The sequence below is a fragment of the Leptosomus discolor genome, chromosome 12 (genome assembly GCF_034619465.1).
Source record: "Leptosomus discolor isolate bLepDis1 chromosome 12, bLepDis1.hap2, whole genome shotgun sequence".
Classification (NCBI taxonomy): Eukaryota; Metazoa; Chordata; class Aves; order Leptosomiformes; family Leptosomidae; genus Leptosomus; species Leptosomus discolor.
The window spans coordinates 5,206,336-5,232,124 of record NC_141402.1 but is presented as its reverse complement, the minus strand read 5'-3'; the positions used below and the strand labels follow the sequence as shown (position 1 = coordinate 5,232,124).

Below are 25,789 nucleotides of genomic sequence, written 5' to 3'. Positions count from 1 at the left end.
GAAACGGTGTAAGATGTGCTTGAATACACTAATAAAATCTATAACTTCTCAACCACTGTGTCATTCTATGCTAAAATTCAAAAGGACATTCCGTAAAAGTCTCTCACAAATTCTTAATCATCGGCTAAATCAATACACAAAATAATGTAAAGCTTATTTACAAGACCCTAGATGTGGAGTCTTTATTGTTCATTGATCAAACTCTAATTTTAATAAGTATCAGAGTTACTGGGAGACCAAAGTCCTTCAAGTTTGGGAACCAATACAGACAGTTAACTCATGAACACTCTGTGTAAGATAATATTAAAGTAGCATGTAGTATTGCCATTGCTGGTACTGCTAGCCTGACTCTTAAAGCCTCTGCACTGCTTGAGAAATTCAAACATCTGTTGTACAAGTGTGGTACACCTGGCTAGCAGCGAGCAAAAACATCACAGTAATTCATTTGACACAGTCATTATACTCCTGTTTGCAAATGATGATTTGCAGATGATTTACAAACAGCTAGGGATTTTTCACTAAATTTTCACTTTTTAAATGGTCTGATAAATATTCTGTGAAAGCAATTTTCAACCAATGTTATTTGCTTGCAAGTGATTTTCTTCAAAACATCTTTCAATACTTTATCCATAAAATTGAACACCTACCTCACATGGGAACATTTCTGGTTTAGGATTGCATGTTGTCGGGAGTATAAACTATTACAGTTAAAAACCCACATGTATCTCCTCCACAACTTTAAACGCAGAAAATGTTCACATGAATGACTCTTTCCACAAAGTAAAGGAAAAAGAAACACACATGGTCCCAGCAAAGTTCTACATAGTTGTCACCAGGCCATACACACTTAATTCTCTCTAATCCGCCCATCTAACACCTGTTGGTACTAATCTTTTTCTGGTATTTCTTAGAATAAATAAATTCACAAAACAAAGCATCCCAGTTGTACATCAAAGAACAGCACAATATTAATGCCAAAAGATGTTTTGAGAAAAGCTGTTTTTACAACTCATATAATAAGAGTTGTAGAATACGCTCAGAGAATGATTGACTGCTGCTCTCGTGTTATAGATGACACTAAGGATCAGAACCTTAATATCCACCCCTACCTCTCCCCTCAAAAAAGTTTGCATTTTTTTAGAAGCACATCTCCTTTTCATAAGCGGCAAGAGGGAAAAGAAATCTGTTCAGGACAGGGCTGTGAGGTGTCTTGATAAAATGATGGTTGTCAGTGTTAAGCTCTAAAGGACAGACTAAGTTAAGAAGTTCAGATATTCTTTCAAATGCTTATCAAGTCAGCAAAACTCTTTTACATACCCACATTTCAATGGGACAGGGTATATTGCTCCAAGTACCACCCATTTCAAAATATAAAGAGAGCAGGTCATCTGAGCATAATGACTGGACACCTACCTCTCACTTGAGCCCTGTTGTTATTTAGAGCTGATAAGGCTGTCACTGTAATTTCTGCCTACGTTGCTGCATTACATTCCAGAAAGCCTTATTTTGAGGTATCACAAACTATATGGATGGCAATGTTACTGGAGATGAGTGTTATCATTTTCTAAGTAATTAAATTTTATAGGATGGGGAGGGGGAAGAAATCAGAGCATTTATTTAAATTCTAACCACTCTCCCTGAAGGGAAGTGTTGGAATTTCTAACCTATGACTCAGACCATTATGTTTTCTTTCATTTGTAGTTCTCAAAGGCATTCCTGTTAATGGCATTTTTTATAACATTGAATTCCACATGCACCCTTGTATCTAGCTAGAGTTCTGCCTATCATAGGACCTTGGAATGAGGAGATGAAAACGTACTTCACTGCAAGCTACAGGTTACAATTCAGCTCAGCTGCACGTGGCTAAAGCAAGGATGTTTTCTGCCTGGCTAAGATTTCCAGAAGCCAACATTAATCTTCCTATCTCTTCAGATCTATGAGGAATGGTGACACATAGCTATGTACCCTGGCTTCAAACCACTCCTGTCTCCACCATCTCCTCTTTGCCAAAGAAATCCTTTTGTGGACAGTTTCTATAGGTCGCTTGCCTCTGCTCTTCTAGCATTGCTAACATGTCTGTCCAGTCTGGGGCCAAAGACTTGTCCTGAAATAGTTAGGTAAATATAAAAAAGCAGGTAACATAAAGATTCTTAGACCAATTGACCTGCTCACAAGCTTGTGGCATTAATATTCTTAGGATTTTCCTGGAGAATGTTCCACTTTTGCAAAACTAGCTAAACATTTAAATTGGCAAATTACCATTGTTTTCTGATACCTTCCCAACTATACTCTGACAGCTCTTTGAATGACTGAAGCAAAATCAATTGCATTAAGGAAAATGCCTATATGCTACACACCCCTGAAACTTACATTCCCATAAGGAATGAAATAAAGTAAATCTCACAAAAGCACCCATTGTGTACTTACTTTAAGTTCAAGCTACAGGAGTATAATATTACAGCCTTATTCAAAACTGTAGTCTAGCAACATTCAGGCTATGTGTGTACAGTAGTTATAAACACTGTAAAGGCTTTATTCTAAACATCTTACACTGGTAAAACACAAAGAAAAGGTTACTGCTTACATCATTTTGCAGATAAATGTATATAACATATACTTGCATTCAGAGTGTATTAGACTGTAAAAATGACGAAGAACTGAATTATTTTTGTAAGACAAGGCAACAAAAGACAGACTGTTAACTTACAATGTCTGAATTTATGGTTTATATAAGATCAATTTGTTAGTTCACATTTATTTATGCATTACAAATAAAGTACTATTGAAGACAAATTGTAAATCACTTGAAGTCTGTTCAGGGATTAACTTGTGCTGAAGTTATCATTCACAACTTCCCATTAATAATTTTATTATTAAAAATAACTCAATTATTTTAAAGACATAGCCGGCTTCAGATTCATCTTCCACTAGATTAAAACCAGAAAATTTTTAATATACTTTGCTTTAAACATTAATTATTTCTGTATATTATCCGCCTCATTTAGAACAAAATTCATTCATGTAGGGATGCAATAGAAGGCCTATGCACATTTTAAGCTCCACTTTGTTCTTTAAAATACTTGCCACTTCCTAGACTTTTGTACTGGCCTATCACATTTACAACATTTATCTCAAAACATGAATTTTCTGCCCAACTTATTCCAAGACATTTTCACTCTCATTCAATTCTTCATTCTTCTCATTCATCTTCATTCTCATTTAATTTTCTTCAAAAATCAGAATAGAGCCTGGCCATTTATTAGCTTATTTCTCTATTTTATTTTAAAGCCTGGCTAGCTTGTATATTGAGAATCTCTAAACAACTCTTGTGCATCTTACTAATGTTTATCAAAGAATGCAGTTACTGAAGCAAACAGTATGAGCTTTGTGCATCTTAAAAGTTCAAGCCGTCTAAAGTTCTTTCTTTCTAGGTTTGTGGTGGAGGATGTTTTAGTTGTACACATGGCAGGACTATTCTGTGCTAGCCAGTAGCTCACCCAAGGGGATCTAGTAGGAACTAGCCTTTACTGCATTGCTTAAGCCATAAATTTACATTTAGTATAAGAGAATATCAAAGAAAAACATGAAAGAATAGAATTTTTCTTACTATTTATACTTTCTTCTAGCCACCTGTTTTGAAGGCCCATCTTTCTCTTCACACATCTCCTATTTATCTTTTTATTCTCTGATGATAATTTTTTGCCATTTTGGCATACCCATTCCGAGCTTACTTGGTATGTTCTTTAAGAATCAAGAAAAAACAGCAGGACTTCAAGCAGTATGAAACACTTGGCACGTTTCATTGGAGTCCATTTTGTGCTTTTGTTCTCTATCTTACAGTGAAATATTTACTGTAAACATAGAGTATATTCAGCTCTAAAAAGCACATTTATCTCCTACTTCATTCTGAAAAGGAAACTGCATCTCAACTCTTACCTCTACAGTTCTGAATGACAGTTTATGCTGTTTGTTCCATCAAAACCATGGAAAAATGATGGGTGTACGACGTCAGTTAGCAAAACTGTTCTAGCTGATGCTTTATGTGATATTTACGTTAAACACAAGGAAGAGTAAGTTTCAGAAGTTAGTGGGCTCAGTTACTGTACTTCACTTAATTATAATCTGATTTGGATGAAATACTGCTTTTTATTACTCAGTAAACTATTCTGCTGAAATAAATGATACCATGTTTTATGTTTCAGTTCAAAAAAAGCTGTCCTGGCCTGTTTTTTTCACCTTTTTTGATTGGCCACTTCCAAGAATTCTGTTTTAATTTTTTCTTAAGGAAAAAAGGGAATTTGGGGTAACAGGAAAGCATGAAATAATTTTTTAAAATCACAGCCTGTGTTTCCTCAGTATCAAAACCTATATTCATATTGAACTGCAACATGGATCTCATTTCACCTTTATTTTCACCATCCATTAGACTTCATACCCCCTCTTTCATCACTTGCACAAGTAAAAGTTGTTGTTTCCAGTAATGTCCAGTGCATTGTTATATAAGTGCACAAAGGTAATTTACTCTTACTTTAAAACTTCTTCAACATGGAATAGAGCATGGTGAAGTGGACTTAGCATAGATATGAATTAGAACCAATCCTTTCAAGAAAATTATGACATTCTCATGGTCTTTGTGATCATACTGTCTGATATATAAAAAAGATGTTACATGTAGGTTGCACCAGCAGTTGAATTTTGAATATTTTTCATTATATTTTTTTTAAAAAATCACAGTATCACTCTTTAAGTAGACACTTTTAGAAGTTTCTTAAATCCGTCCTCCATATTTAGACACCACTTCCAATGTGTAAAATACTACTGTTTAATACTGTTTTGAATTAGCAAACAATTCTCAAATTGTTCAGACTGCTGTTTTGGCATTTCTTTTGCATTTCTTGTCTAGATGGGATTTGGTCTGTCAATCTGTTTTGGAAGCTATAAGATAGAGTTTCATTCCCTCAATCTGAGTATAATTTGTGATGTGCTGTCGAAATTCAGATTTCTATTCAGAGTACTATTTTGATGGAAGCCTATTAGTAAACAATTTCCCTTATGAAAAACAATGTCAAAACTATAGACTGGAAGTCTATTTCAAGATATCAAAACCAATTCTATTTACTGATTGAAGAAAGAGCCCACATTGTTGCAGGCTGTACCACAAAATAATTGACTGCAACAGGAGTTCTGCATCCCAAGCCAAAAATGAAGGCACATAATCAACGTCAAGGTCAATTATCTGGTAGTGAAGTATCCAACAAAAGGAGACTATTGTGATTAGAGAAATAAGCAGAACATTGTGAATTTGGAAAGGCTGGCACTGGAGATAGCTTTTAGACTCTGTAAACCACCAGAAACATTGTGTTAGAGCACTGAGCATCACAGATTAATTCATAAAAAAAAAAACAGGAGAGGGAAATCAGTTATGGTGCAGTTGTTTCACTGGACTTTTGTTATCTTTAGCTTGTAGATCTTTCATAGTGCTGCTTTCTCTGTTGAATACTAGAGCAAATACTGTCAAGAAACACACAATGTTTTAAAAACTGTGCCAGGATCTTTTTGACCCATATATTCTGAGTTGTAAATCTACCCAGTCTACCTACGTACTATTTGAATGACTCTTCCTAAAACATTTATTTTTAATATTTTTTTTTTTCACAGTTCTATGTATAACAAAATTCCTAATAACCTCATGGTACGATATCATTCATTCATGTGTGCTCCTAATGTAACTGCTATTACTCCCATCCCTTTTCCCTTTACCCCTCTCTCGACTACTTATTCTACATGGGAATAATCTTTTCTGTTTTTCTCTTTGTTCTTGTCTTAATTTAGGAAATTATCATAGAGTCATTACTAACCTAGAATGGATTAAATTACTAATAACTCACAAAAAACATGATTCAAACCTTTCAGGCTAATTGGAAACAACTTCTTTTGACTTTAAAGAATTCCACAATCAGTCTCATAATCAGCATTCACTGGCAAGCTTATAGCTCCATATTCTGTGATATATCTTATGTTTTTAATAAGGTTTTAGAGGTTCAAATCCTTACCTTCTAAATGACATTAGTCAGTGACTTAAACAGCTAAGTCTATTTGTTTTTAAACAGCATGTTCTGTCTTTGAAAACAATTACAACAATGGTACTCACCCTACAGTAAAAAACTGCCTCATCTCCTGTCTTCGAGACCTCATCAGTTGTTTGTATTCACCAATACGCAATTTCTTTCCATCAACAATGCAGGTACGTTTTGGTCGAGGTTTGTATTTGTAATTAGGATACTTTTCTAGGTGGATTTTACTTAGCCGTGCCTGCTCTTCATAATAAGGTTGTTTCTCTTGATTTGACATGGACTTCCAGCGAGATCCTGTTAACACAAAACATTTGTGAGTACTCAAGTAGAGCAGGTTTAGCTTTACACATACACATTTCAACATGCCATCTCGCCATAAAAACCAACTTTTAAATAAGTTAATTAAACAAACTGATTTGAGTTTACACCAGCCATCACATATATTGGGATGCACCACCTGAGGCACCTTAAAAGAACCTTGACTTTCAGATATTGCTGCAGACCAAACATACGTAAATCTCTATTAAATAGGTCACTTAAAATCAATAGTCACTTCTGAAAATCTCAGCCTCATGCTGCAAAACACACTATGTAATTTTTTACAATATGAGCATTAATCTGTGAATAATTCTATACCTTTGTAATACCATTCATAGTATTACGGTTAAGTTAGGTCTACAACCATACTTCTCCTGTTAAAAGCTTAACATATTGCCTAGGGTTATATGTTTCTGTGATAGTTTTACAAGGATTTGGTTTATACACTCCTACTAATAGATATTAATAGCTTGCTATGTAGCAGGAAAAAATTATCAAAACCTTACAGATTCAACAAAATTATGAAAAATCCCTTGCTGTCCGGGTGTCTTAAATTTAATAATCTTCTGATATAAGCTTGGTGTAGTATTGGCACTTTACCATATTTTAAATCCTATTATGGATATTATCTTCCAGCCAGATGTAATAAATGCACCGAACTTCACTGAGAAAGCTACATTTAACAAACTTAGATTAGAAAAAAAGAGACAAAGAGAAAGCATATTGTAATTTTATACACCACTTCAGGTACTGTAAACTCTCATTAAAAGCTGCACCAATAAAAAAGTTTAAAAATTAACACAATGTACACAGGAAGAGGAAAAAGTATTCAGATCTCTTGTATTGTTTATAAGGAGCTATCTAAACACTCGAATAGAGAAGGGATTTTTTTTTTTTTTTTTTTTTTTTCCAGAGGACAAGAAATGCAGAAAACAGCTTCTGGGTGTCTTTTAGATGAATAAAATGATTACAGCTGTGGTAAACGTTGGTGGAAGCTATTCTTTTACCAAGATTTTTCATACATCAACAAATGGAAAAGTTGTATAAATATTATCCATAGCCAGCAATACTCTGTGTCAGTTCTAATATTTCAGTCTCTTTTCTCATTGTCCTGGAAAAGTTGCACAGACATTGTATGGACATAGACATATTTGTGGCAGAGCAGATACTGACAGGTTAATTCCATGGTTAACAAACACTCAATTGCTGGCACTTCTGAAATATTTATGCTGGAAGTTTACATTTTAATGAATACAGTTACTATGCTCCTAATAGTTTTTTCACAGAATGCACACAAATAATATAGATTCCCTACAGCTGCCAACACTGAAACAGTGCAGGTTTTATACAAAACTGAAAGGCTATTCATATAACTTAACTTATATGGTAGACGAAAATATGAGAACTACTAAGCAAGATTTTGGAAGTTTTAGGACAAAGTAACATTTATTTTTATGTATTCTTGCCTCTGATTGAACTAACATGCAACAAACTTTGGTAAGAATGTATTTGAACTCAAAGTTTACAATAAAATGACTACAGAGGAAACTTGATTTTTACTTTTATTTATTACGAGTTACATTTGGAATCTGTCTTTCACTTCAAAGACTCAGAAAGCAAATACAGGTTTTAACATTTCACCACTCATTCTCACGTATGTTTCTAATTCTCTGGAGGGGTCTTAAAAAGCAAATAAAAATTTCTCAAAAATAAGCCAATTTAATTGCACAGTGGCAAAATATAATCCATGGTATATTTCCTGATCATCCCAATCTATACAAACTAAATATAAACTATGGTATCTTTTAACTAAGCAATATTTTAGTTGTACGATACTAGTGCTTCCTTAGCTTTTTGAACATTGTAACATTTTTAATCAAACGTCATTTTGCACACAAAAAGGTAGGCATGTACGTGTCCTTTGAACTACGCCAAGTTTCTTTCTTTGACACTGCACTGTCTGACATAAACCTTTGATTTTGAAGCTGTACTTTATTAATTTTTTCCTAGTATTTACTCTAGCATGTACCATTTTGCCCATTTCTAATGGGATCTTGCAATTAGACCTTTTATCAGGATACACTCTTGCAACAGATTTCACAAAATATTCCTTTTGAATGCTGCTAAGTCTTTAAAGTATGTTGTGACTCTGCTGTTGAAAATAAAGAGCATTAGGAAAGGGGCAGAAAGGGAAAAGGAAGGGAACAAAAATGAAAACAACCCATTAGTCTTCATTTGTATAAGTTTCAGTAATTCCAATTTCAGTGAACATCTCCCAAACAAAATACATCCTAAAATTAGAGAAGTTGCATATCCAAGAAGGAAGTAGCTAGCCTGTGTCACCAATATAAATAACCTCATCTTTCCACAGCTCCAAAAATAACTAACCTCTGCCAATTGCCACTACTATAATGGAGCCTTCTAAGCTTCCCTCAGTTTTGGTCCAAGTCACAGTCATGATTTGTTCATTGTCTTGCACTTACCTAGGATTTTGCTAATGTTGGAGTTGTGCATGTCGGGGAAGGCTTGGAGAATTTTTCGACGCTCATCCTTTGCCCAAACCATGAAAGCATTCATTGGTCGTTTGATGTGTGGTTCGCTACTGGCTCGGCCCCGTGAATCCCGATAGACTCGAGCTTCAGCCACAGTGGCACCTCCTGTTGGCCAACAATAATACTGCTGTAGTTTAGCTGCAGAGCCATTCATTGCTTTACTTCCTGTAATGTCAGGGCAGGAAGAAACAAGATGGATGCAAAACATTATTACGTGGATTATGCAAGCGCTTTCAGTGCTGTGTTTATTTTAACCTCATTCTCTTTTTGTCTCTCTCTTTTTGCTGCCAGATCTGTGAGAGAGAGAGACAGAGAGAGAAAGGATACCCAGTGTAATTGGATTTCAGTGATTTCAGTGTAACTGATCAGGCTCACCCAGCTGAAGGCACCAACATCTGAGCGAGGAAATTAATTGCACTGGTATTTCTCCGGTTAAGGTATGGAGATTTGGGAAAGTTTCCATTTAGGACTCTAACATAGCATAAATGTTCTGAATGCTCAACAAACCTCACATAAAAGTTACACTTGAGAATCCAAACTGATGTAGACCTGTTCACACAAGTAATTTACAATGACTTAGCTGCTCGAGCAGTGAAGCACATGCCAAACATTTCATAAAATAAATTATATAGTACACCAGGTACATGCTGCTAGTTGTGCAGATCTGATTATATTTGGAGCTGAACATTTTAAAGTCACATCTGCTTTAGTTGAATTTTGGATATGTCTTGAAGCATTCAATCACATACATGTAATAAAGCTGTCTGCCTTCAACAGGTACACGCACAGCATCCTGGAGCTTCTGGAATGGGAGACAAGCACTCCAGCTTCTCCATGCCTGCTGTGCTTTAGTGTATCCCACCACCCTGTCATTACCCACTATCAATTCAACTTGTACATGGCAACCTTAACTGTTTTTTTGAATGCATCCAGCCCTGCTTCTTGACCACAAACAGCAAAGCTTCATGGGGCTTTAGCTTTAGCATTCACAGTGTGGAGTATAAGGTGTAGAACTAGTTGATACAGAAGAAAGAGATAACAGAGCCTCAATAAGGCAAGCTTTTACCAGAAAAATTTTTACAATTGTGATGATAACATATGTTTTTTGTGTTCTACCTTAGCTATACAAGAAAAGCAAAAAGTCTTTACAGTGGCAGAGTGACATACTTAGTCTTGGGCCTCATCAAACTGTTCATATAATTCAATACCTTGCAAAAGCAAGGTACTTGACAACAAATTAGCACAGCAATAGGCCTCCTTTTTTCTAAACTATTACAGCTCCTGACATGGATTTACTTGCCACATAACATAAGATTAGTTTTTTCAACTAAGTACAACACTACAGATCTACTGATTTCAGTGACTGACTCACAAGTTTATAATTGTGCAAAAACTAAGTTTCCTAATTTAGTGTGGAAACACTGTATGTTAGGTATACTGTTTTAAAAGTTCTATATAGGAAATACATTTACATGAAAAAAGTCCTAAAACAGAGGATGCATAACTAATACACTACCTTTTCCCCACCAGGTCCACAGTACATTAATTTCATTTTAAACGCACTGACCATACAGGATAAATTGATTTTGCTTTATATGGTGTTGACAGTCATGTTTATTGTGCAGTGAAATGTAGTGTAGTTTCAAACTGACTATATCCATCAACACAGGGCAATATGCTGACTACTGGGCCAGATGAAGACATACATTACCCTGAGAGCAAAACACTCATTCGTATACAGCGGTGTCTTCTCCTGAGGATCACCATGGTAATTTATGATGCCTCCAATGCCATTACTTTACAACTGACACCAATTTGGCAATTTGTATACTAACATGCATGCACATAAAAGAAGACAGGTTTGTAGCAAATGTGAGATGCAGAACTATTTAAATACTATTCTAAGTTAAGTACCGTGCTACAGGTGTTCAGCATTTACAGGAGGCTGCAGCTGCAGTCAACTTTTTATTGCAAAAAAGAACAGTAGTTTTGCTGAGCAACCCTCATGTAGGACCAATTTAGGGGTATGCATGGTTACTGAGGCTCTGCCTGTTGTTGTCAGAAAGCCTGGAACATGCATATCAAAGATACCAGCTTTTGAGAGGGAATATCTTTATTGTGAAACTGTAGTTAAGAAACAAACATAGTAAGTCAAGACCGAAACATTTGAGACAATTGGCTATATAATTTGAGAAAAATCAAATATATCATAAACATACTACAACATTTGTAACTAGTATGTGGGCAATTAGGAAGTTGGTGACAAATTAAAAAATTTAAATTATTATTGATGCAAAAGTTGTCATATGTTATTCAGCTGCTCTACTCTCAGCAAAGGAAAAAAGACATCCATATGCTGATTTTCCACCTTTTACTTTCCCAAAGGTGCTTACTCAGTATGGCTAAGGAGTTTGTCTTTAGCCCTTTCTAACACATTTTGGCTTGACATTTTAATCATAACACAGGCAAGGAGCAAGTTTTTTAGTATCAAGATTACAGGCCAGCTTTCTAATATGAACATAATTTAGATAGAATGAAAAAAAAAGAAGAAAAAAATAAACAAAAAGAAAAAAACAGATAAAAAAGGGAAAAAAAAACCACTATAAATGATCTGTTTTCAGACAAAGGTTATGTTAAAAAGCAATTCTTACTTAGAGTAATAAATTACAACCATCCCAACGAGGCCAAGAAGCTCTGGCTGCATCTGCTTTAAGCAAGTCCATTCTTGAAGGATTTGAAAAAGCAGCCAAAGAGTTGATGTTCTTTGTGCTCGATCTCTGGGGGAATATTTGCAAGTTGACCCATAGGCCATCACAAAAGCATCTGCAAAATGAATTTCTGCAAAAAACTACAGTAATATAATATCCATCTTCCTCTAACTATCTTAGAACTACAGAATTATATTCTGCATATAAAGCATTATAAGAAAATACTTCTGTTAGCATGTGATTCTACATGGGGAGACAGAAAGTCTCAGTACCTTTTTAGCTTAGAAATGAGGCGCTAATGATATAAAAAAGTATGTATGTTCAGTGAGCTCTTACAAGTTGAAACACATAAGAACAAGCTTTCAAACTGGTTGTTCTTAGGTACTTCATGTCAGATATTTAGACAGTATTGTGCCCTATATAAACAATTTCAATAGGTTTTACAAAGTATGGATTTTTTTCTTATTGTGATAATTATAGTACTGACAGAGGCTTAAAGAGATGCCTGAAATTCTTAATGAAACGATATATACAACTGCAAAGAAGTAGGTGTTTTACTTCTTTCTGAAAATATTTTCAAGAAAGTCTAATGAATAATAAACTCAAAATAATAGGTAAAAATGTACTACTAATGAAGGGTGAGAAGAGAGGAGGAAGTTGATAATTGTCTCTCTATGGCAACTAATGCTCTATCTGCTAGTTATGGTACATACCGCAATCGAAGGAGGAGTTTTAGATTTTCATAATTAAAAGCTCGGTCAGAATTAAAAAATATTGCAAAAGCAGTACAGTTTGGCTGCCCTAATGGCTTAGTTGACAAAGAAGTCTACACTTCGGCCTAAAGTCTGGAGCTGTCCTCAAAGTGACATTTTTAGCTTCTGAGGGCGTGGACTGTCTCACTTCCTAGATGCTTTGCATTTACTCAACTTGTCATGACTTTGATGATTTAAAATTAAAAACAGATTAAAGGAGAATCATTGCTTTTTGTGGAACTATAGCAGACAACTCCTTTGTGGAAGCTGGATTCCTGACTACACTCTAAGGACAATACTGGGTCAAAGAACAACACAGAATGAATCTAAAAATGTTACAGCATCATTGAAGTAATTTCAACCAATATTTTTGTTCCAAAAGAGACTGATTGCTCTCCAATGACAGTGCAGAGGAACTAGAACCACTGTTCTTTAGAAAGAGAAAAGAATCTGATCATCAATCTGATCATCTGATCTCCATCTCTAAAGTGGAGAGATACGGATTCGATGGATGGACCACTCCGTGGATAAAGAATCAGCTGGATGGTCACACTCAAAGAGTTGTGGTCATCTGCTCAATGTCTGAGTGGAGACCAGTGATGAGTGGTGTTCCTCAAGGGTCAGTATTGGGACCGGTGCTGTTTAACATCTTTGTCGGCAACATGGACAGCGGGATCGAGTGCACCTCCAGCAAGCTCGTCAACAACACTAGGCTGTGTGGTGTGGTTGACACACTGAAGGGAAGAGATGCCATTCAGAGGGACCTTGACAGGCTTGAGAGGTGGGCCTGTGCAAGCCACATGAAGTTCAACAAGGCCAAGTGCAAGGTCCTGCACCTGGGTTGGGGCAATCCCAAGCACAGATACAGGCTGGGCAATGAGTGTTTCGAGAGTAGCCCTGCAGAGAAAGACTTGGGGCTACTGGTAGGTGAAAAAACTGAATATGAGCCAGCAATGTGCACTGGCAGCCCAGAAAGCCAATCACATCCTGGGCTGCAGCAAAAGAAGTGCAGGCAGCAGGTCGAGGGAGGTCATTCTGCTCCTCTGCTCTGGTGAGACCTCACCGGGAGCACTGCATTCAGCTCTGGGGCCCCCGGTGTAAGAAAGACATGGGCCTGCTCAAGCAGGTCCAGAGGAGGCCACAAAGATGGTCAGGGGGCTGGAGCATCTCCTCTGTGAGGACAGGCTGAGAGAGCTGGGGTTGTTCAGCCTGGAGAAGGGAAGGCTCAGGGAAGACCTTCTAGCGCCCTTGCAGTACTTAAAAGGGGCCTACAGGAAAGGTGGGGAAGGGACTCTTGATCAGGGAATGTGGTGATAGGACAAGGCATAGTGGTTTCAAAGCCGAAAAGGGTAGATTTAGATTAGATATTGGGAAAAAGTTCTTCACCGTGAGGGGGGTGGGGCACCGGAACAGGTTGCTCAGAGAAGCTGTGGCTGCCCCCTCCCTGTCAGTGCTCAAGGCCAGGCCGGATGGGGCTGGGAGCAACCTGGTCTAGTGGAAGATGTGCCTCCCCACGGCCGGGGGGTTGGAACTAGTTGATCTTTCAGGTCCCTTCCAACCCAAACCATTCTATGATTCTATGAGCAACAGGAAAGGTAAACATTTTCATATTAATTAAATGTTAAGAAACATAGAGTAATGATTGTTACATTGTTTATTTATTTATTCCTGCCTTTATCTGAGTTTCTCACCTTTTATAATGACAAGAATTTAGGACATGCACCATCTCTTAGCATGTTCCCTGAAATCTTGGCCATATTAGGTTTAATCCTATTGTCTGTGGTTCTACCTTCCATTTTATCTACCTTCCAACTACCACAATAAAACCTCAGACTGGGCTTTTACCTGTTACCAGAATGAGAACAATAATAAATACGATAGAAAGGAGCAAAAAAAGGGTGAGAAAAAGATGAGGAAAGAAAGAGAAAAGAAGTGACAGCAAAAAGAAAGATTTTTATCAGTCACTCTGTTATTCCTTAATTTTTCTTCACACTCTGTCCACTGATTCATGTTTAAAGTGATACATTTCCTTTGACTCCCCCTGGATAACAGATCTTTGGCTACTCTAGAGAATATACTGCATACCATCTTCTGTAGACATATACCAAGACAGGATATGTAGAGATAATCTTTCTAGGTTCCTAGTGTAAAAGTAACTGGTTAGTAGTAATACTCCTATCATCAGTTATTCATTAAGCTATGACATTTTTGCATGTCATCTGATTGCAACCTCCAAAATATCTGTCCCTGTCTGTGGTAATACAGCATTGCTAGCAGCTTGCATTACAGAGACCAGAATCTAATGAACATGCAAATAGGAGTCACTCTTTTACTATCAGAGATGGGTTACTCATAAACATGGAAATGCCATAAAAACGGAGCATGAAAAACTGGCTTGGCAGTCTCCAGTCCTGCTCTTAATCTGCAGACAGACAAATGCAGCCTTTATGAAAGATACAGCAGTATTTCAAATCAAATAGAAAAATGCAAATCTGGAAAGAATAGAATGACAAAAGAAGCTTCAGAAAGTTTAGAATACAAAAATAATCATTTAACTATTATTTTGAGTTATTAAGTTCAATGTTCAATTTTGGAGAAGTTACAAAAATTACTACTTCACTGTAATCTAAGTGACTTGTTGCAGTGCTAGTGTAACATTTATCTGTTTTTCTCCTTGCCTGCTTCATACTTCTTCATGCCTATCCACATTCAGAAGACTTTCTCATTCTTTATTACCAGCAAAAGGGGCAAAATAAATGGGCACTTCATGAACCATTGTCATTACTGGCATGTCTTGTCATCACTACACAAAACTAACACCCACTTGGAAACATGACTAGCTCTGGGACGGGGATGCCTGTAGTCACACAGTGGCACAAATGTTCTGCAGGGAAGTGTCTGTCAAGCTGCTTTCATTCCAAATGCTAAACAAATATTATTCAGCTGGGATTTGAGGGCTGAACATTTCCTATAGGCTGCATGTCAATGAATGAAAAGGGGGAAAAACTGAGAAAGACATGAGTGATTCACGAAATGCTAGAATATTTAAATGAGCTCTAAAATATTTCACCTGCAAGGGTTCTGAAATATGCTAAGTAAATATTAAGAGGTGGGGATATATTATAGCACAGGTTAGCTACATCCCTGCAACACTCAGTTATGATAAGGCTTCTATTTTTCCTGTTAAGAGACTCCATTAGCTTTAAAACATCAACAAGAAGAACCAAAAGGGAATTCCCTAAGGTCCGCTCTGAGGAAACATAAACCTCTAATTCAATAACTCTGCTACTGCACTGAAAAAGGCCTTATTATTGCAACATCCATATGGAGTCAATTGGACATTAATGACTAATCAATCCCTCCCCTTTCTATTCTACTTATAGTGTCACAAGCCATGTTTAGATTAGCCCATTTCCTGCTTAGGATTGCTCAAGATGTCTTTTGTTCTTTCAGGGCTGGCCTGATGGAGGCAGCTTAAACAAACACACGACCCAAGTGGTGCAGGAGTTATAAACTGCCATATGTGAATGAACAAAGGGGCCATACTAAAGCCTTTTGTGGTATTTGTTAATGTTTTTCATCTGAGTTTAAAAAGACCTAATGACTTTGTGGTGAGCTGATGCATGTGGCTCGTGGCTTTGCAAAATGAGGGAAATTCTAGCCAGTTATATATCAGCATACATTTTCCGAAGTGCCTTGTTTTCAGTTTTCGTGGCAGTGAGTTTACTTTTTTAGTACATTTGTTTTACATATGCAAGCAAAATTCTTAATCTCAGTTAAAACGCAGCACCAGTTTTCACAGCCATCCTCACAACCTGCATATATTTCTTTCCTCATTTGAAAGTCTAGAGCTAAAATTAATAGTGAAATACTTCTCTGTGTGAAATCAAATCAGCTTTTCTCGGCTCTATCAGTGGTAGCAGTTCATTCACCAGTGTTTAAAGCTGAATTGTTAGTTTGGTCATAATAAATACTGAAACAATATTTCTAAATAAGCTGTTAGCACATCCATGCTCCACAGCCAGCCATGCCCAAATCTACATTATTTAAATGAATCAAAACTGCTAAATGCAGCTCCTTTCTTGATGGCTTACACAAGCAGTTTATATTTCTTGACCACATTTTATGGCAAAATTAACCCTCATGGAAATTTGGCATGGAATACAGCTAAAACAATACAATAACTTTTTAAATTACATGGACTATTAACTGAATTAATTAGTGCTTAAGGCCTGACTTAAGCCCTCATTGACCTACATAGTCCCACTTGTCCTGGGACATAAGAGCATGAGAAGGTATTCTGTGAAGATCAATGAAACATCTAGATAGAAATCGGGATGAAGAAGCGGCCTCTACTATAAATTTGTGGAGGTATGTAAGTGTCATAAGATTTTTCAATCACGTGCTACTTGCAGACTTCAAGACCCTTCACAGATAATTAATTAAATGCCAACAACCCCATTCTGACATGATATTATTGACAGAAAAAATATGAAACATATTTAAGATGAAAGTTATTCAGCCTAAGTAATAACACCAAAAGTAAGGGATTGCCAGTCATCAGGTCTAACTACAATCAACATTCCCACAAACACTATTGTTGTTTCTCTTTGATATTTCATTTCATACTCAAATAAGGAAAGTAGAGGCCCACAGAGAGGAAAACCATGGACAAAGAGATGGTCCAGCCCAAGAGAAATATTACTGATAATTATTGTTATATATCTGACAAGATCTATCAATACCGCAAATTGTTTGGTTTTGGGTTGTGGGTTTTTTTTCCTAGAAAAACTGTTGTTCTAACAGCTAAGCAATTCCTGTTACTATATTAGTTATATTCAAAGTCAAAACAATACAAAGAGGGATGAACTAATCAATTTAACACAAAAGTGTTTCCGTAAGAGTAACAACTTTATTGCCAGTGGAGCTGCTACTCACATAATTTCAAATTTCTCCTAACATGATAGTGTCACCTAGAACATCCAGAAAACATGATACAGATTTAAAACACAGGGATTAATCCTGCAGTCTTCAGTGATCTCTAACAGTTAATTTTTTAAAAAAATCCTGCCTGAACAAAAGCTATAGGACATGATCCTTTCATATTTCAGTCAATGCTTTGTTTTGTTTTAAGATGGAGAAATGACAGACAGGAATTCACCACAGAGAAGAAAGGCAGCCTGACTTTGTATTTGACAGATGCATTGTTCAAGGTGTGGCTGAATACTCTTAATGAACAACTTTGCTTGCTCCTATGTAGCAAAACAATGAATTTTAAAAGCCTAAGTACAATGCGGTTTATAAAAGCAAACTACATCTAACAATGGAAAAGAGGTTTACAAAACCTTCTCCCTCAAATTACGTGGTATTAATGAAATGCAGAATACTTTGCAAAAGTTTTTAACATGTCTTGGAATCACTGCTTTAGTGGCCTGTTTCCTGCATTCTGTGTGCAACTGCATTTGTCACCTAGCACATGCAGCATCATTCTTTGTATCAATAAAACTAATTCCCTCCATCCAGTGTTTGCTGTTTTCACTTGTCATACAATATCAGCAGTTAGATGCCAAGGACCTAGGGCTGGGATACGCATATGCCATTTCTTCATGCCTTTCACATGAGGTGCTAATACTATAATAATTAATAATGTAATTAGTCAGTAATATATCATGAATGGAGAGAAGCAAAAGCAGTATGATAACAGGACGTATATGTTAACAAGTAATAACAAATGTTACGAAAAACTCTTAAGGCTAGTTTTTCAAATGTGCTGCACCTGCGCATTTGGGATTTGTGAGTGAAGCCCGGAAGATGTTTTCACAGACAGGGCAATGGTATGTCCAAATACGTTGCCGCATTTACCAGATTTGGATAAAAAAATGGGGGACTCGCTATGAAATAGGGGCTTATGTGAAAATTTACAAATTACTTTTTTTTTTAAAAATACTGCACTTCCAGTGAAACTACCCCTGCCAAATTGAAAACATAATTATTTAATATTCGCAGAAGCTGTGAAGCTACTGTAATGCCCACTCCACACACATTTTTGGACCACTGATTCTGTAAAATTAAATCAAAGTACAAATTAAGAAAATATTGTCCCCTTGCTACTAAGTTCTGCACTAAACGCTTGCTTAGATACTTGGCATATCTGTGTGGAAGAAAGGCAGATGCTCTTACACACTTTTCTATTGCTGAGATACTGAGGTTCCTGAAGGAGAAAATGCTGTGCAACATAGACTTAGCAAAACAGACAGTTGTACAAAGACGAGGACTTGTCTGAATCTGTATCAATTGCTCATGCTTATCCAGAATATATGATGCCCTTTCTTTAATGTATTGGTATTCCTGCTCCACTGCCTGTACTCAAGGAGTTAAGGAAGAAGGGCAAGATTCCTCCCTCCTCCATGCACTATGATACAACGGTGGCTTTCTCCATCAGCTGAAAATTCAATTGTGCCTGGAAATTCTACAGTATTTCAGGATATTTTTTATTTTTAGCTTCAAGCTCCTTTTGCAGCATTTGAGCAATACAAAGACATGTGCAGAACTAAAATCAGGACCATGGGGTGTTTTACACCTGTGGTGGCTGTACATGAGTGTGAAAAAATGTTTTAAACCGCTGAACTACTATATTTAATTCTTCACTCACTCCACTTAAAAATAGCTAAGCAAACTGACTGATGCTTTCAGCATTTGTGACAATAATTTTCTCATGGGCAAAGATTTTCTGTGTAAAACTGCAGCCCACAGTTACTTTTTACAGCCTTGTTCTAAATTCCTGAAAATAATGTTTTACTGTATAATGGAAATTGTGACAAGCCCTTAACCATAACTGTGCTAATAGGCACCCCTATGTAAAACTCAGGACATTGTAACAAGTTGATTGACAATATCAGAAATTCTAACTAGAATTTTTTTAAATAAAGGTACTATTCTATAAGAATCAATTACTGTAGCATGGAAACAGCAAATGAGAAAGCCTCATATTTAGCATAGGAAAAAAAAATACCTAAGACATTTGAAAATCAAAAAGTAACACTTGTGGAGGACATCCAGATTTATTATTCTGAAAGTAAGAAGCATACTATATGTTAAATATTAGCGTCTTGAGAAGAAGAAGTTTCAATGCCATGGAAAGATCAGTCCACACACCCCCAGCTCAGATTTTTCGGTACTCAGAGTGAGAGTTCCTCCTGTAAAATGTTACAGGGATTCTAGCAACAATGAGATTCATTAAGTGGTTGCCATCAGAAAAGTGATGGGATGGTTCTTCTAGAGAGAGCATCTTATTCCTATCCCATTTGCAGGCGTTGAGTTACTCCAGGGCTGAGGCACTGAATCTCATCCAACAGAACTAAAATACTGTGCCTAAGTATTTTATCCCAGATTCCTTATCTGTTATGAGTTATTCTGGAAAATTTAAGCATATCACTCAAGTATCAGGCACAATCAAATAAATTAATGGGTGTTAAAAATGGCAGCCACCATTAATGTAGCCAAACTTTTAGCATCTGGTCTAATTAACCAAGTTAATAAGTTATTTTTTTCTTTAAATAACAAAGATACACTTATGGGATTTTTTTTTAATCAAAGACCTATAACAAGAATTCAGGGGAAAAAAAAATCCAGTACTTGAACTTACTGCATTCTCTGGAAACACTTCTTTGTTTTCAGACGGCTTTCACTGTTTTCTGATTTTCATCTTTCCCCTCTCAACTGCCATAGCAACTATTACAAATATTTATGTGTGACAAATACTGGCGTGGAGAGGCATTCTTTCCTCCAGTATTTATGAAGCACTGTCACACAAGTAGGTGATGCTTTGTCATGCATGTACTACCTGCTGTTTACACCTCTGCACAGGAGAGTGTTAAACAAGTTACCTCACAGGTCTGGATTGTGTTGGCGGCCTGCCAAGACCGATCTGCCCGCAGATGTATGGTTCCCTTTCACCTGCCTCTTCAGCTGCTCAAAGTCAACTTTTTTTCTGAGTTCAGAAGGAACTGCAACACCCTTTTGCATAAGTAATTACCTACTATTGGACATATATGAGAATTTTGCGGCTTTGAGTCTATGGCAGAGGTGCTCCTTTAAGAAAGTGTTGGTCTGGTTTTTACTTAATAGATTTGCAAAACCCAGGCACTTGTCATGATATCTGCTCTATCATCAGGGAGTGAGAAAAGGAAGCCTTGACAGATGGGCAGAAATGGGGAGCTGGACAAGGTGGCAGTTTCTCCTTACCATTAGATATCAGCCTTATGCTCCCTTGTAGCTACTTTTTCTCATGTTTCTCCCCACATGGCCAAGAAACTACCTTCTGCATTGCAGAGACACCCTGTCTTTTCCCAGTTAGCTCATTCCTCTCCTTCACTTGATTCCACATTCACTGCTGCTGCTGCCATTGCAACCACTCATTGTTCACCATGTTCTGGCAAGTGGTTCAATCCATGATGATGCCTATCACCATTTCTTTCTTTCTCTGCCATTCGATTTCCCTTGCCTTTGGGCAGCTAGAATCTCTCATTGTACTACAGCCTGCCTTGAAATGTAGCTAGCCCAAGTCAAATATGAATGAGAAGTGCTAATTTTATGGACATAAAAAGACAGACTGCTGTTAACTGCTGCAAATATTGAGTAATTCATTGACTTGGTATGTTGGTCAGCAAATCCACCATCCAAAATGCTGCAGAATTGAGTTCTTGAGCTTACTGCTGAGTAGAAATATGTTCTTTTAAAAGCAAAGGTGAGCTTGCACTCCTCTAAGCTTGAGTTCAGGTCCAAAATCAGGTTCAGACCAAAAACTGTGTATATCTGAACCAGTATTAATAAGATTAAGGTAGGGCAGCCCACAGTCCCCAACTGGCTTGCAATCAGCCTATTTGGAGCATGGTCAGAGATACCATGATAAGGCTTAAAGCTATATAACCTCAAACAGTGACCTGGTAGATAGAAAAAGACACTTTAAACCAATTAACTTCCAAATTAAAGTAAGAGACAGCAGGAGGTGAAAGGGAGGACACAGGCACTAAGTCAATGAATTTAAGAAGATTGGCTGGTACCAGTACCATGCCAAGGGATCAATAAATACATAGATACCGATAAAGTGGACAGACAGATCCCACCACATTATTTAAAAATGTTTTTATCTAAACTAGTAGGCGTGTACCTATCCACAGAACTATGATCCATGCCTAGCACACACTAGTAGATTAGTATCAAAGGAAGAGGCAGCAAGTGCTAAACACAAAGTTTGCAGAACCAAGAAAACTAGCCCATGATAAATAGAACAAATGAAAACATCAAAACAGGACTCAAGAAGAGGTCTTTGTGTATGTTGTCCCAAATGGCAAACTGTGAGGCCAAATATTTAACTCACAAGCTCCTGACTCTTTTAACACAAATGAACACGGAACAAAATGTTAAGTGCTAACACAGCATTTTCATCTGTTTCCATTTGCTTTATAAAAACGAATTTAGCTTCACAACACATCTGATTTTTCACTTGGGAAAACAGGACACAGAGAAGTCTTACAAAATCACACAGTGAGGCAGTGGCAAAACAGTAACATTCAGATGTTTTTGTCCTGAGCCCAGGATCCAATCAAGAAAACTATATTTTAACAGATCCAGTTCTTTGACAGGAATGGATATCAGGTCTTGATGGAATCTGTATCCCTGACTATGACTGCTGAAGGAAACCACGCTGCAACCTGAGCAAAGGTAAAATCAGTAATTGTCAACAGGAACATCAGGTCTATTCTGCAGATATGTACTACAAAACAAAATCTTAACATACTTCCTACAAATTTCCAAAGCATTTGACCACAACCACAAAAACAGAAGGTTCTATAAACACAGAGCACATTACTCAAGCACAAGCTCCATAAACACAGAGCACATTATACAATTCAAAAGAAGAAGCACTATTACCAAAAGTGAGCATCTGTGAAAGGTATATCTTTTCTAGAACTTGAACCAAAATACCATATTCAGATCATCCAATATTCTCATATAACTAAGAACTAAATACTTTAGGTTCTCCCATCTGGAATTTAAACAGGGCTCACCTGGCTTCTGACTATATTCTACACACTCTGCTCAGTCGATGTACGTCAGTCATGTTCAAAAAGGGGTTTTAGCTGTAGCTAGATTCAAAGCTGTCTTGGTGTGTCCATGCCAGTTAGCTATATTTCAGTACTGACAATCTCAAATGTTCAAAATTATAAGCCGCCTACAGAAAGAATGATGATTCCTTTAAAATGATGAGGTTTGGAGAAAAAAAAATCCTTGTTTAGTTCTATAATTGGCTGTTGTTTATAATTTTGCATACCAGTCACTGAACATTTATGAGGCTCTCAAATCATGTTTTTGAATTTTTGCTAGCTACAGATGTATCATATATCTTAACATGACAACTGGGATTTCCAGGTAGTGATATAAGTCTAATAGCTGTGGATTATTCATCAGTGGTGTCACAGTCAGTGGCAATGTTTTTGAACACAGTCTGAGCATGATTTTTAATATAGTTAGCCCAGTCCTGCTGGTGGCTAAGGAAGTAATAGAGATGTTGGTTTATGTCATATTTAATATAAAACTCTCATTGATGATTTTCAGGCCTTCATTCAGATGTCAGTTAGGTCATTACGAGTAACACAACCTTTGAATATGACTCCATATGCTAGGTCATCTCCGAAAGTACACCTAGTTACCATTAATCTTAAAAAAAGTTGCACACATTGGACAGGGACAACAAGTGTAGTCTTAGAAGTCATTCTGCAGTATTCTTTCATATCTGTCTTATAATTGTATAGAGCTAAATTTAAAGAATTTCAAGACTTGTCTTACAATTCATGATTCAAAAAAAAAAAAAAAACCATGTAATTTCAGCTTCTGATCAATGAGCCAGTACTGCAAGCACTCCTAAAATTAAAGGAAACTATGACTCTGACCCTGTCAAACTCAGATCACTGCTGTGTGCTATAGAAAAGATACAAGGAGTAGAGAAAAATCATTGCTAGATACTATTACAAAGGCATTCCACAAAACACAGGTCTGCTGATATTTCTTATAACAAATTACTTGAACCTTAAAGGCTGTGTCAAAGCTATAGGAAACAGGAGCAATTACCACATTTGGGCTTCCTTGGCTGCCTGTTGGGATGAGACAGACATATGCCTTGTCTCTGCACAGTGTAGTTTCCTATGGAAATGCACATGCGCAGGTAGACAGGGAGTGGAACTGCACTTCCATAGTCCCCTTGGTCTAGATCATTTGGGGGATTAGAATGCACCCCAAACTGCACTTCCCCCAAGTTAATGGCCAGCAGTAGGACTAAATTTGGAGTCCTTGGCTCAGGAATAAATCTGTTACAGCCTCCTGCCCGCCCCCCCACAAAACAACAAAAAACCTCTACAAATAGTCACTGTATCTTCTCTAAATGCAGTAAATTTCATAATTCTGAAGTGCTAAATTCTAGTGATGTGAGTAAAACCATCTGACATATCTAACAGCCACACACTCACTGTTACAACTGCACTTGGACCTCAGAGGCCTGGAAGTATTTCTAGTGAAGACATACAATGGATCAAAAGTTGACCACCAATATGTTACTTCTGAAATTTTTATTTTCTATATGACTGTGTTATTTGCATAAAAGCACACAACAAAATACATAAATATTATCTAAAGGTGTCTACAGCAGCCTGCACTCAAATGATAGCCAAAAAAAAAACGAAAAAAAGATTAAAAGTAAGTAAGAATGACAAAACAGAAAGGAAGGTGTGAAACACACTAAGTCTTTGAAGAATATGGCTAGCTATTAGGAACCTTTGACATTCAGTTGAGATTGTGACCTTGGTATCACACTAAAATGCAACAAGGCTCTCTTCTTAGAGGAAGCCAAAGAAAAGCAAAGAAGCTGCTGAAGGGTCTAGAGAACAAGTCCTGTGAGGAGCAGCTGAGGGAACTGGGGTTGTTTAGCCTAGAGGAGGCTGAGGGGAGACTTTATCACTCTCTACAGCTACCTGAAAGGAGGTTGTAGAGAGGTGGGAGTCGGTCTGTTCTCCCAAGTAGCAAGCAATAGGATGAGAGGAAATGGCCTCAAGTTCCATTAGGGGAGGTTTAGATTGGACATTAGGAAACACATCACTGAATTAGTTATCAAGCACTGGAACAGGCTGCCCAAGGTAGTCCTTGAGTCACCATCCCTGGAGGCATTTAAAAGATGTGTAGATGTGGCGCTGAGGGACACTGTTTAGCCCTGGAGTTGGCAGTGTTAGGTTAACACTTTTACTCAATGATCTTAAGGGTCTTTTCCAGCCTAAATGATTCTATGATTCTAAAGAATAAGTCGCCAAGTTTCTTCGTAATTCAGTGCTGAAACAGACATGTATGGAAGACAAAATAATAGCCACACATATAAAAATTTTGTGACATGGCAAACCTAGAAAGACCTGTAATATTTTCATGACAATTAGAAGTTTAATATTCTTGAGGCCAAACAGAGTCCATAGCGTGGCACAGTGCAGAGGCCACAGTTTAACTGCTGATATTTCAGCAGCACTGTTTTCAATGGAATTCTAATCTAAATGATGCCTCACTAGAAGTGTCACCTCTTAGCTAACTTGCCAAAGATAAGGGGCAAAACTTGGATGATATATTTAATGTCTTTTTTTTAATATATATCCAGATAATATCTAAATTCATCTTGTCTACAACTAGAAGGACAAATAAGCAGCTCAGTTTTGAACTCCCGCCAATGTTTTTTTTGAGATCGGCAGAGGTATTTGTCCAGCACCTCTTTTCCAGAGACATCTCGTGGCTGCTAAACAAAGTCTGGAAATCTGATTTCATTCGTGAACTCAGATTTCCCATGTGGCAACCCACCACACCTCAAACTGCCCCACTAGCTCTAGAAAGACATGTACACTGTCCTTAAACTGGCACACGTCTTTGTAGATTGGGTTACGTATGTCAAAGCTTTGTTCTGCACTATCCAGTAATGGGGGGGCTGTCAGTACCACAAGGTGTATGAAGATACTAAATTAAGAACTCTGGAAAGAGAAAGGATGAATTGAAGGAAGTGAGCTAAACCAAGAAAGTCATCAGGGACTTGATGTCATATGAACCAGTAACTGTGTATCTGTAACTATTCTGTTGCAACACTTTGTCCCAACCGCGGAAAAAAATGTCCCTTAATATGTTGAAATATAAGAAGTTGCTGCAGGATGCAAATTCATTTACAAAGCAGTTTATTAATAACTGATAGTCAACAAGTACTTTTGAAAGTCCATGTATCGCCCAAGTCCTTTTTTTCTAGAAAAAAAGAAATTTTAAAACTCCTGTCTGAAATGTTTTTTTTACCTACATTCTGTTCATTATTT

General features: G+C 37.0%; 1 protein-coding gene across 3 annotated transcripts in view; it reads right to left on the bottom strand.

Annotated features, from left to right (window-relative positions):
- SOX6 (SRY-box transcription factor 6) overlaps nt 1-25,789 on the bottom strand; it is a 248,981-nt gene that overhangs the window by 8,374 nt on the left and 214,818 nt on the right. For all 3 annotated transcript variants that reach the window (XM_086472314.1, XM_086472316.1, XM_086472315.1), the window contains 2 exons: nt 8,876-9,109; nt 6,152-6,368 (listed from right to left, as the gene is read on the bottom strand). In XM_086472314.1, coding sequence (XP_086328440.1) covers nt 6,152-6,368; nt 8,876-9,109 — 451 coding nt within the window. The remainder of the gene's footprint in view (nt 1-6,151; nt 6,369-8,875; nt 9,110-25,789) is intronic.